General features: G+C 37.4%; 1 protein-coding gene across 3 annotated transcripts in view; it reads left to right on the top strand.

Annotated features, from left to right (window-relative positions):
* Nucleotides 1-6,428, top strand: part of LOC150091097 (uncharacterized) — a 238,628-nt gene extending 232,200 nt beyond the window's left edge. The window contains exon 10 of one of the 3 annotated variants that reach the window (XM_090381847.1): nucleotides 5,571-6,428. In XM_090381847.1, coding sequence (XP_090237973.1) covers nucleotides 5,571-5,613 — 43 coding nt within the window. In that variant the 3' untranslated portion in view covers nucleotides 5,614-6,428. Of the gene's footprint in view, nucleotides 1-5,505 lie in introns of all 3 variants that reach the window. The other 2 variants (XM_090381838.1, XM_090381829.1) reach the window with 2 other exon arrangements.
* Nucleotides 6,429-13,366: the final 6,938 nt, after the last annotated feature.

The raw sequence follows: 13,366 nt of genomic DNA, 5'->3' as shown, positions 1-13,366 counted from the left end.
GGTAAAGTGAATAAATTGAGACACGATATTCAGAAGGTCATCAGAAAAACATCTCTACATCACATGGAGCATTAAGGGTAAGTTACTGCTCTGGGTTGAGTGAGAGAGAAGACAGGATGATAATCAATAACTGTGCTGAGCCCATTGTTTTTCTGTATTTATTAATGAAAGTATATCAGGCTTAATGTCTAGGTTTTCAGGGTGGTTGATAACAGTAATCAAGGTAAAAAACTGCAACAAGATCTAGAGAAATGTCAGTCGAAGCTTAACATACAAACTGTGAAAAATGAAAAAGACTAGGATGGAGGGTAGTTATATAGTCAGATATGAAGTTCTCTCTGAGCAACAGACAGGCTATCCCGCGTATTGAGTACTGTAGGCTTCGCTTTAGGAAGAATGTAGAGGAGGGGAACAAAAGACTTCAGTTTTGCTGAGACAGGATAGTTTGCGTTCAGCCAGCGAGTGGGTGGTTGGAAGAAAATATATTACAGAGGATAGACAGGTCATGTGGGAAGATTTTTCTTTGGATGATGCTTTATAAGCTTGCGTCATTTGATGCTACTAATACTAAAAGTGAACGCGTTTACTAAAAGTGAACGTGTAACGAAGGAAATTTTATCGTACAACTGACAAAGAGATTCAAATACTAATAAAGGCACTTCTGTTCTTTGCAAAATACAAGAACATAACTGGTAACTCTTCGTTTATGATGAGAATCAACATTTCTCACTAGGTTTGATCTCTCCATGAAAATAATTAGTCAAGAAGAACAAACGTTGCTACAGGTTTTTTGCCATAGCATGAAATACAGACCATCTCTCAATTTAAAAAGCAATATGGTTTAATAATATTAGTTTTTACTAAACTTTAAATGCAAATGATGGCAACTCCTCTGACTCGGGTTGCCAATAGTCTAGATATGAGATAAAACATCAATCTCTCTGTTAATAAATTAGTGAAAACCGGGATTTTCACTAATTTCTCAATGGTCACATTGAGATGTCTCAATGTGACCATTGAGATGTCTTTCAGCATTTTCATTTCTCTTTGTCTCCCTAGGGAAATAATATTGTGCACTGGGAAACACTTGATACGTTATCGAACACATTTTTAAGATAGCTGCCACGGTTGCACTCAGATGTTATTTCAGGCAGTGGAATCCTGACACGCCTCTAATGCCAATGGGCGTATACCACTAATTTTCTTGTCTATGAGATGTTTGCGGTACGCCCTTCCGGAGGCACATTACCGCTGCCTTTTACCGATTGACCTGGGGTAGTTATTTATCCTCAGTCACATTGCTGAATGCGAACTTGAGCTGTCATAATAAAATTTAAATCTGATATATTTGCCACACTAGCAAAAAAAAAAAAAAAAAAAAAAAAAAAAAAAAAAAAAAAAAACGCTAAATAGGTAAGAAAATAAATACAAATTATATGCTTCCTTTCCTCTTCATATAGGTAACTATCTAGTTAACCTTTGAATTTATTCTACCTGCGAGGACAACGTCTTCCAGCAGTAAATCACTCACTGGCTAAAAGAAAGCCTCCTACAATTTAATCTGAAATTCCATCTTCATTCATTTTATTAATCCCTCTGAGGTGCCTGACTGCCAAGCTCTGTAGCGCACGTAATCGGTGTCTTTGCTCATCTTGGGACCTTTTCAGCTGAGGTCTTCCAATTGACTTATACAGTAGGATTATGACCTCACTATCCCTACAGGATAACGCTCGATAAGTCATCGATACTATGAGCTTTCTTAGTTGCCTGTTTACACTGTTCAGAAAACTTCATCTCTGCTCGCATCGCAACTTTCAGATCCCTTTCTTCTTCCACTGGTTTTAAATGAACCCCACCAAGGGTATAATTTATTTTGGGGTTGCTATTTCCCACATGTAAGACCTTTCATTCAAACATCATTGATTAAAAAAAAAACTACAGTATTATATTAGGCCACCCGGCTATTTAAATTCATATGCCGTGCTGTGTGTCTTTTGTCTGGACGAAAAACTTTGATATCTACGCCTGAGACCGAGAAAAAAGCCCATTAAAGTTCTTCGCGTCATCGACGGGATTCGAACCCGGGCCTTTTCCATCAAGTGTGGGGAGGACGGCGACGATACCACCGTACTACCGCGCAGACAAATTGTCGAGGTCGTGGAGATGAAAGCCTGTGCTCTCTCCGACTGAAGTCGTCTAAATGCAACTATGATTTCAAAGTCCTTTAAAAATTCCGCCAGACTCCCGGTTGTCATGTTACAGAAATCTTATAGAGCAACTGTGTTTATGCAGAAGTGTCATCCACCAATACCCCTGTTTGAAAAATGAAGTACTGTATATACAACGGTCGTGCCAAAACTGATAAGCACTTTTATTTTAAGAACAAAAAGGCCGTTGTCGATCGATATCTGTCGCTTTTATACACAATGGTCCACGTAACACTGCATGAGCTGAGAAAATCCCTTTGCGAAGTGAGGAAGTTGACTCAACTACAATGAGCCAAGCAGCTGATCGTACTAAACTAACCATTCCTTAGAGTGTTTCAGCACCAAGCACTGGTTATAGGGTGCTGTTCAATGATTTACGCTTACGACAATTATGCGTTGCTTCTTGAATAACATTATTTTTCGTCGGCAGCAAATCAAATCTATGATACGATGCCATTTAGTAGAAGTCGGTTAAGAAAAAGTTTTTGCTTTGCAATTTTTTTTAACCGACTTCTACTAAAGAGAGATTCTGTACAATCAGCAGATTACATAAACGCGTGAGATATTTATCGTCAATAAACTTTTTGTGTTTTTAAATAAACATGCTCATCAGTTTTGGTGCAACCTTCGTACAATAGGGGTAGGAAAGCAACTTCCTACCATAAATATATTTTTTTTCTGTTATCTTTCGAGACTGCCACATGGAGTCAGTGGATTGAGAGAATACATCTCCGTATTTAGCAGTCAAATCGCCTGGAACCATTATTACCTCAAACGCTTGTACTACCGTGCCCATTTCATTTGGCCACACGAAGTGCTAATCGTCCATTTTCTGGCCTTACCATAAAACATTTATAGTTTATTGTCGTTTGTGAAACTTCAGTGGAAAAATAATTCTTGATCTTATAAAATTATCGCCTGCATTGACACGAGAGCAAATTTTATGGATATATTCATGCCTTCCCGACTGCAAGTTGTTTATTTTATTTTTTGATTCTTCATGGCATTAATTGTCTCGCCGAAAATTCAGATAAACTCCACAGCTGAAGTATATCAAAAAATCCAGCCCTTTCTTTTTTAATTATCTGAACCTCAAAATGCAATGTTTATACTATTACAAGGAAACACTGAGTTCTCTTTTATGGAATAATTAAATTAGCATTTCAAGATTTCACTTAACTTTAAAGAAAGCTGTCTACAGTGATTTTTATATTGTAATGCCCGGTGCTGTAGTTGGATATATTTATTGTTGTTCATGTCTTATATAAATTAATCTCAGTGCTTTTGTTTCACTAAATGAACACGTATTTCGTAACACACTGATGTCCAAAAGTTAAGCAACAAACCAAGAAAAGGCGTAAATTACAAGTAAACGGCTAAGCCCGAGGGAGTAGCATGTCAGTGTTTAGAATAGCAATAACGTCATGTAGTATACCGAAAGGACAGAAATCATGGGGTTCCTGGAAAACGCGACGCTGTCACCCCTCTCGCCAATGGATGAACCCACCGCTTGGCAGGTATTTAAGTAAACTGCATTCACGTAGACGGTAATTTGATGTCAGAATGGATAAGCGTTGAGAGTTAACCGACTTTGAAAAAGGAGTTGATAGTGGCTGGCCGTCGAAGTCTGTCTCACATTGTTTCAGCCAAACGGAGAGCGACAGTTGCACAAATCACCGCCGACTTCAACGATGGAGGTGCCAAAAACATCTCCATCAAGGCAATCATTAGCCGCAATAGGTTATGGGAGCTGCCGACCCAACAGAGTCCCATTGCTAACACCACGACACAGGACTCTACGCCTCAAGTGGGCGAAAGAACATCGGCATTGGAGACGGGTCTCCTGGTCCGATGAGTCCCGTTTCCAGTTATTTAGAGCGGATAGAAGGGTGCGTATCTGGCGGAAACCGCACGAAGCTATGCACCCCTGATGTCAACAAGTTGGACGGTTGGTAATGGTCTGGGGCGTGTTCAACTGGCACATGTTGGGGCCTCTAATAGGCCTAGCAGCATCTCTGAACGGTACAGATTACGTATCCGTCCTTGCAGACCATCTGCATCCTGTCATGGTCATTGTGCACCCACAGAGCCGTGGTGACTAGAACATTCCACAGATTTTACTACCACGAAATGGCCTCCCTTTGGGATACTGTGGAGAAGTCTGTTCGAGCTTTGGATCCTCCACCGATGAATGCGATGCAGATACCTGTGGAACGCTGTCGTGAACTGAATGCCTCACCATGGCGAAAGGTGGGTATACTATGACTTCTGTCCACTCACTTCATAAAACCTTTCCTTTTCGGATGAACTCATCTTCGTCGTGGAGTTTAATGTATGAAGATTGACAGTAGCTTTGCATAACCATTACTGTTTTGTGTGAAGATTAACAAAAATAATAATTGATACCGAAGACTTAATCGTATTAAGACCAGTAAGAAAAGTTCGTGAATGGATTATTTTTATATTTTTTTACTTGTTACTTTCTCGCACAACTCATTGGATAGTAGCACACCATTTCTTCAATGCCAAGAACTGAAACAAAATAATGACAAACATATTCTAAGTATAGTTGCATCAAACATGTATGTCTGTAAGAGCGAAATGGATCTTGCAGTACATTCTGTATTTGTTTTTATTTTATTAGATTGCAGTGCAACTAGCTGAAAGAATGCTAATCAGTGAGAAAACCACTAAGAACTGGTCTTTAAGGCCAGCTCGAAAAATCAATATTGGGTTCACATAGTGAAAGAAAATAGATTTTTTTTAAAATTCGGAGTAATAGCTGTTGCCTTCAAATGTTTGTTTGATGCCAAACAAATTCATTGAATTTTCAATTTCATTGAAATCTGTCAGAGAATGCACTGAACGTATCAGTCTTTTTTATGCAACTCTACAAACGAATATGTCCTCTTTACACCTTTCACTCCATATCCAATGACATCACGTGCCTAATTTCCACAGTTACCTCGATCAATTGAATAACTCTGTATGAGATTATTTAACCTTGCCTCTATTGGGCAAATGAAATAGGTTATCATCTACATAAAGCTAGTGTAACAGGATAGTGACATGTTTCGGTCTTTTCTTTTAACCCCACCGCAAAGACTCGTCGAAACGATATCGCCTTGACATTTTTGCATTCAGAAGCCATCCTCGATAAATTGATTTGTTGCTTGCTCATAGTGGACATCAGCGTAGTTCCATCTATCTGAAATTTGTCTGTGTAAATTATTTGTGTTTAATCTATTGCTCGGCAAGATAATTTGTTTCTCGTTAAATGCATATTTTTACTGTTTAGAGTTCAGACTTTAAATTTCCAAAGTTTGCCATATCTCAGGCGTACCTCGCTTTTTCCCAGCGAAGACCCAGGAAAGTTTTCACTGAACCTCCGTGGGAGCGTTTCTGATGGACGCCAGTGCATGGACAGTGGCTACGAGGCAACGAGTGTCGACATCTTAGACAGTCTGAATGCTCCGCTCATCGATTAAATCTGTGTCTGTGTGTGTCAACCACCTTGTATACAGCGTTTTGTATCTGTGATCCGACGTGACCGCCAAATCGTCGCCCTCTTGAATTTCCACAGCTTCCTTCGACAAGGAAAGGAACTATTTCCTCGAGGCAGTCGTGTATCACTTGACGGTGTTCTGTATGCCCATCAGTGACTTTGTGCTGGTTTGTAGACTGTCTGTTTTGGTACTGAAATGACTCTTTCTGTGTTAAGAAAATATTAAGATCCACATCTATCTTAGAAGCCCTACTTGTGGCAGCACACCAGACTAGTTTCACTTACTGCATGTAATATACAATGTATCATATAATAATATTTGGTAAAGTAAGTGCTCGACCAGAATGACATGAATAGGTAAACGATTTCTAATTTAAGACTAGATGGCTGATGTACTGGTTCCCAAAGAATATTTTGCTAGATACTAAACTCTTTGGGAGGGCATCTAATATTAGAATGAACTACCACAGATCTAAATCATGTCCTTTAGCTAGATGGAAGATAAATCATTACCAAACACTTACTCTCGTTTTGTTTAGGGAAAATAGATTCCTCTATTAATTCGCAACTCGGTATGTATCGTCATCAGGGTAACTAGTGGAAAAACCATAATTAATGTGACCAGGAATTTAATTTTTCCCTTTCTCTTTAAAATATAATTATTGAACTCAGTATGTTCATTACTTGCAGATTATTAAACTCAAAGCTCTTTCTCTAATTCCAAGATGATTAAGGGTAGCAGGGACTTTTTTAGTTAAGTGATATAACAATATGATTCTTTTGTAAAATATCTTCATATATTCCAATCCACGATGAAATCTTGATATATAAAACTTCAACTTTTATCGTGTTAAATATACTCAACCGACACTCTTTTTAAACTGCAACATTAATAACAAATTTCTTAACGGTCATCTCATAATCGAAAATTGAAGCATCTGTGTTATGTAGATAAGAACAAGTGCATATGAAAGTCCTAAAGGGGGGCATGCTATTTCAATTAGTAATCTAAGACAGTAAAACCTTGCTTTAACGGATTATATGGACGTAATGCTTGTTCGTTTTAAACTCGAAAGAAATACATGTAGTCCCCAAAATAAAATATTGCAATACTGCACTTATCAATTGTAGAAAGAGGTTAAAAGCTTGCTGTATTTCAGAGTGGTAGTGGAAACTGACTGAAGATTCGTTACTGTTGTCTGGAAAGATGATGGTGAGGAAAATCTTGGCTTGGCCCTTTGGCACTCTGCTTTATTAAGAAAATATTTTAACCGATAGATAAGTACCATCAGACTGAGTCACGATAGACGAAAAGTCTTCAGCGGACCCTTTGTCCGTTAAACCGAGGGTTTATAGAATGCTGAAAATTTAATTTTCAAACTTATTATAACCTAAGTTCCTTAATGGAACCATATCTTTTCTCTAATAAGTGGTATCGCTTCCACTTTTATAGAAAAAATATATATACTTCTTAAGTTACTTCAAAGCGTAAATTAATTATTCACCTTTTATTTTTTTTAAGGCGATTGTATATAGCGTAAACTTGAATTAAAATTTCAAAGCTAATAAACAGTATATCAATAACATAATTTGCAAACATGGTAGTTTAAACAAATTCTTGTTGATGTTGATTCTTAAGAAAATTTCTACAGGCTGTAGAATATGAAAATATTTAGGCTTCGAAAAAATCATAACACTTGTAGAGTACCTTACAATTTACACTTACCAAGTAGTAAGATGATATTAATCGAAAGCAATTTTATTTTGAAATATTTGTAGCTTAGAAAACGCACTTCTAAGAAAAACATATGGTTTCATTTGTCTGAAGTTTAAAATGCATGATCATTTTAATCTTCGTTCCTTACCAATACTTAATTATTTTTCCGGTGTTATTGGGGAAAAAAAATTAAATTCTACAGAGCAAAGATTATTCCCGAACAATTGGCCTTTTGTCTTTCTTGGGAATAAAAATATTCTTTAAATGGAGTTCAAAATAGTCTTTGGTGACACTATCATGCAGTTATTATTTTTATTTCCTTAAAAGAAACTGAAGAATATACAGAAAATAATTTCCCAACCCTTATAAAAAGAGCTGTATAGTCCGGTGGAAATTTTCATAATTGATTTTAACTATTAATGGCACAAAAACTTTGAGATCCTTAAAATGTAAAGTTAACGCTTCGTGGTACGCAGTAGATCTCTTCCAAATAAAACATTTGGACCTTTTTCCTTCAACGTGCCATGCACCTTAGTGTCGCGCTTTTGGGACCCACTTAGCGTAAAAAACTATGCGATTAAATTTAAAATACGTTGCAATCGAATGGGTTAAATTTATTAAAGAAAGAAGAGAATAAAAGGAGATTATTTTACACGTTATTAGAAAGAAAACAAAATGAAGAATTACCATATTGTGCAGCAAGTAACACTCAAAATAATTGCCACGTATTAGCTAAACGTTGCTCATATTATAAAAGTTTGAGCCATTCCAAATCGTGTAAATTCTTTGTCGCATTAAACAATGTGCTGCACAGTAATTTTACATTTTCCTTTGCCTTTATTATAACGTTTTAGGAACTTTAAACTTATGTATGGTTATCGGGATGCTATTTCCCGGAGTTAATATTGATCAGCACTGCTACTGGCTGAGGTCAATGACTATTTTAGTCTCACTTTGATGATACGAGAAATAACGGTTGTGACTATCGAACGTCCAGGAAGTGTGGCGGAAGTTGTAATATGTTTGTTGTTCAAGCAGTCATTTCGACGTTTGTGTGTTCATACCGAGCTTATTTAACAGAGCAATACTAATATATTGAGCCACTAGATTTGGGAAAGTTACATACGCATCTGCGCCAGAACGAAAGTAATGAAATCGCTTTATTGGAAGACAGTGTTAGTAGCATTATTGCTTCCCTTTTTTTTCTTTTTTTTGACTGCGACTTAATCAAAAACACTAGTCATTGTGTATTTCTAGTCTGCTGAAGAATTATAATCAACTAGTCACAAAAATCGTGAGCCCAACTAACTACAGCGACAGGAATCGAACTCGGAAAATTAGTTGAAAGCGACAAAGTCTCAGAGGCCCCAGGTTTGCAAAAAGAAAACGTGTTGTGAGCGCTATTTATTTCAATGCATATTCCGTTATCGAAGCAGTGATATATATATATAAAGGCTTTGTTACACCATTTATATATATCAAATTGTTATTTTATCCCTTCAAATTTTTACAGTTGCTTTGTAATGCCCTGGAATTAAAAATAAACGCACATCTCTATATAAAGATTACGATGAAATCGATGGTTAGGCCAATCTTCTTCGTTTACCCAAGTGACATGACATTCCAGTCTCTAATAAACAATGAGCATCACTATGTATTGGATACGTTATACTTTTGTTTTTTTTTTATTGGTAGAAGTAAGCGATATTAAATTATATTTATTTGTCAAGCCTTAAGTTTGACATTACCTTGACAAATATAATTTTATATCCATTACTGTTTCTCAAAATTCAGATAAGACTTTGATACATGATTATAATTATTGTCTTTAACCACCACTGCGTTATACACGTCTCATTTGGTCCCTTTATGCAGATACTGTATTAAGATGATTAACAGGAAAAAGGATTTCGTGTTGTTATGCCTTTAGTACAATAATACATGATTTTAAAAACTCCCTAAGGAGAGTCCTGACTTGACAATAGCATCGGTTTTGTCTTGTTCTGAAGTTTTAAAATATACAGTGTCTGTGCACTTCTTTCCCGTCAGCTCTTTCAGAATTGCAACCACTGCGCTTTTGTATGGGCTTTAATCAGAAGAATGCTTTCGGCCAGCTGACAAATGAGTGGGCCACTGAACTGCCTCATTACTCACACACCATAATTGATATCTGATAGTGTTCGATATCTCGTATCTGGACAAAGAAACACTGCGCATTTTGTGCTACCGTCCCTCGCTAAGTCATCTACCGGGAATACGAGATCTAAGCACAAATAGCTGAGTTATTTTGTAATAACTCTCTTCTGGGAGTATTTCTTTTATTGTTGTAAAAGAACTGCCGTTTATAAAATGGTCTACATATTAATCAATTCTCAAATACGCAAATAGACGTTGTGAGTAATATCGAAATCCTTGTTAAATGTTGCTCCCATAAGCTTAAAACATTGGATGCGATTCATGGATAAGCGTCTCCTTTCTTCCAAGCTTTGCATGAAGGTTACACCAGTACTGTTTTAGTTAACCACCTCTCAATCTAAGACATTTCTGGTTATAGAAGGCCGCATTTGTGCCTATCATTCAGTTTATTCAACTACCAAGCGAACTGCAGAATTTCAAGTGGTCCTGGACATGAATACTTACTTTAAAAATAAAAGTTTTTATATAAGTATGTTTTATATTATTAAATTAGGATCCAGTTATTCCCACTGCTATATAATCGCCCAAGTATTCCAGGCTGTTGTTATACTAAACAGAGAACAGCTCTATAATATAACTTTGTTGTTTGCGTGTGCATCAGTAGATAATCACATTGAAGTACAAACCCCCTGGTTTCTCAGATAATCCTTGCATATTGTTAAAAACCACCGCCGATCTTTAGATATCAACTGTGTTTTAACGCCCTAGAAATGTAGATATTATCCTTTCCTTAATAAGAAATTCATTGTTTTTTACGTACTCTTATAACTTTGTACTGTTATGTTCATTCTGTGTCATTGTGCTTACAGGAAATTCTAAGAAATTGAATAAAATATAATATTTTAACTCTTGCTTGCTGTCATTACTTTCAGGATAAATAGAACTTTTCACTTTAATGTGCAACACATAAATGTTATGTAGTTAAATCGTCAAAATGGATACCAGACCTCATCGAAAATGTTTAATGCAAGTTTTCACCCTACACGAATCCTTTTCATTCCATCTAATAGCAAAACGTTTTGCCCTTACACGGAATTTTAGAGAATTTTTAATAGTATTGTTAAAATTACTGTTTAAAACGTAAATTCCCCCACTTTAAAAGTAATTGCATCATTGTATGAGCAAACAAGGTTCGCCACATTATTTAATAACGCATATTTCACAAGAAAAACAATATTCTGTAGAGAGATAGAAGATATCTACAGCAGGGCAACAGAGAGAGAGTTACAAGTTAATGTACGTATATAAATATCAACATTTATTAATTTGAACAGATCAAGTTGGCAGTAACTATTCTTTAAATCATCTCATAAATGTTATTTACCTAAGATATTAATGATCTCTTGATATTTCCAGCTTAACCTTTTGTGTCCTTTACACATCACTCTAAATGTTTTCATTTATCCGAAGTATTTAGACGTTGCACGCAGCAGTCCGAACAAAGTTTGGAGGATTTCAAAGGTCCTGTAGATAAGCATTAATAAAGGTTCCTACATTACAGAACAATGCCTGCAATTTTGGAACACTGCCAACGTTGGCCTCTTTATCCACAACATTGCGGTCAGACAGATATTAATTCGCAGAAACGACGAGCTTGGAGTATTTCAGAATAGTAGAAACGGAAGTGTAGACGTCTCTAAAGTGTATCGATTATTCAAGTGTTTAACCTTCCTTGTGTGAAGGTATTAATTAGGGCTGTCTGGTAATGAAGCCCTTGATGGAGGTAAATGAACGTTGAGTCAAGTTCGTAATGAAATTAAAATGACAACACTCAGCTTATCTTGAATAATTCGGTGAACAAAAGGATATCTTTCGATGTGTGGCTCTCGGTTTTTCTAACAACAAGCACCAATTAATCGACTAGCCTCACTGCTGCTCGTATACAAAGTACGAAATTCATCGTTCCTGACGTCGCAAGCAGTAAGGAAAACACCTGCGAGTTACTCTCTTTTCCTCCCTCTCTGGTATTTTTTTTTTTTTTTTTTTTTTTTGTCAGAGAAACAATCACAGTTGCTCTCGCAAACTTCTCTTTCTTTGAATAAACAAACCAGAGATGGTTTGTTTATTCAACAAAATGCCGAAGGAAAACGAACTTACTATAATACAAATTACAATTCGCAGCACTAATATTTTAATACGACAGGTTGCTTCTGAATATAAAAACGATGTTTGATGTATAGCAGGTCATTTGCCTTAAAATATTTTTCTGTCTAAGGATCTAGAGAAATTAATCGATCTAAAAAAAATTTCCATCGAGGTCTTGCTCGTAACTAATCGTTTTATTCTCTGATCCCTGAACAAAATGAACCAAGCGAGTTCAGCTCGCTTGGACTGGGACACCAAAAATGACTCCCCCCCCCCAAGAATTAGAAGGCTCAGTGAACAAACCATACCAAAGTAGACTAACATTAACGGAACCCCTGTTCCATGAATGACAAATGGAAATCACTATCAAACTTCGACACCCCACCAGCTGGGTCTATGTGAACAAGACACATTCCTGAGAAGTGGAAGACTAGCATGGGCAGGACGCCGGTCTCACAGACATGACAACGAGAAAAGATTCCTACCAACAGGGTCTACGTATTAACAAGACTCACTACTGAGAACTGAAAGACTTAGGAGGTAAAGGACTAACACAGATGGAACCATCGTCTCCACGGATGACAACTTGGACACCACCATCAGGGTCTATGTATAATTTTCCTACAGACGCCTATTAGCGATCGCACCGGGCTCCTTTGCCTTGTGCCTCAACCCCCTTCTGGCGCTCCCTACTTTCTCCTGGTGAGGCATGGGCCTGCCTACACTATCATCCCCATATTTCTACGTTAACCCCCCCCCACTCTATCTTTACGCCAACGAATGCCCCACTCACAAAAACTTATGTCCAAATTACCGTTCGCCCATATTTTCGTCCTTTATTATGCAAGCAGTATTCCCCCCACGTAACGATCATAAAAACTGACGATGATGGATATATGTATGCGCATATACAGGGTGTTTCAGTTAAACGTTTCAGAACTTCTAAGAGGGGTAGGGTACATCCTGACAACTCGAAATCATATAGCAATGTGGGGTCGGAAATGTTTTCCTGAAGCGGTGTTGTACACAGAAGCACCATAAAACGAAGAGAGACCGTAAGTGAGAAATCGTTTTAATAATACATGAACAGAAGCAAAAGGTACATGGATTAAAGTAAGTGTTCGAAGTTTCTTCAACCTCGTATTGCTTTCGCACAGTGGTACCTTGGAAAATGTGCTACAAATCCCCTTTTTCCTGCTGAAGTGTTGTTTTCCGATGAGGCATCCTTCACAAGGGAAGGAATTTTCAACACACATAACGACCATATCTGGGCGGTCGAGAACCCGCATGCAATACGACGTCGTGCAGCACAGATTCGATTTTCGGTCAATGTATGGGCCGGTATTATGGGAGATCACCTCATCGGACCTTACCTGTTACCGTGTCGTCTAACTGGACCTATCTACTTGATCTTTCTGCAGCAAGTATTGCCACAACTTTTGAGAGATGAACAGATTTCTGCATCGACGCAACAGACAATGTGGTTCCAACACGATGGAGCCCCTGCCCATTATAGCGGAGATGTTCGTAACTACCTGGATGTCAAATTTGGTCAACAGTGGATCGGACGTGGTGGTCCCGTGCGTTGGCCTGCTCGGTCACCCGACCTATCATGACTTGATTTTTATTTCTGGGGTCATATGAAATCGCTAGTTT

The sequence above is a fragment of the Mastigoproctus giganteus genome, chromosome 1 (genome assembly GCF_048544385.1).
Source record: "Mastigoproctus giganteus isolate SK-2022 chromosome 1, ASM4854438v1, whole genome shotgun sequence".
In the NCBI taxonomy this organism is placed as follows: domain Eukaryota; kingdom Metazoa; phylum Arthropoda; class Arachnida; order Uropygi; family Thelyphonidae; genus Mastigoproctus; species Mastigoproctus giganteus.
The sequence above is the reverse complement of the archived record's forward strand: the minus strand, read 5'-3'. Positions and strand labels throughout refer to the sequence as shown.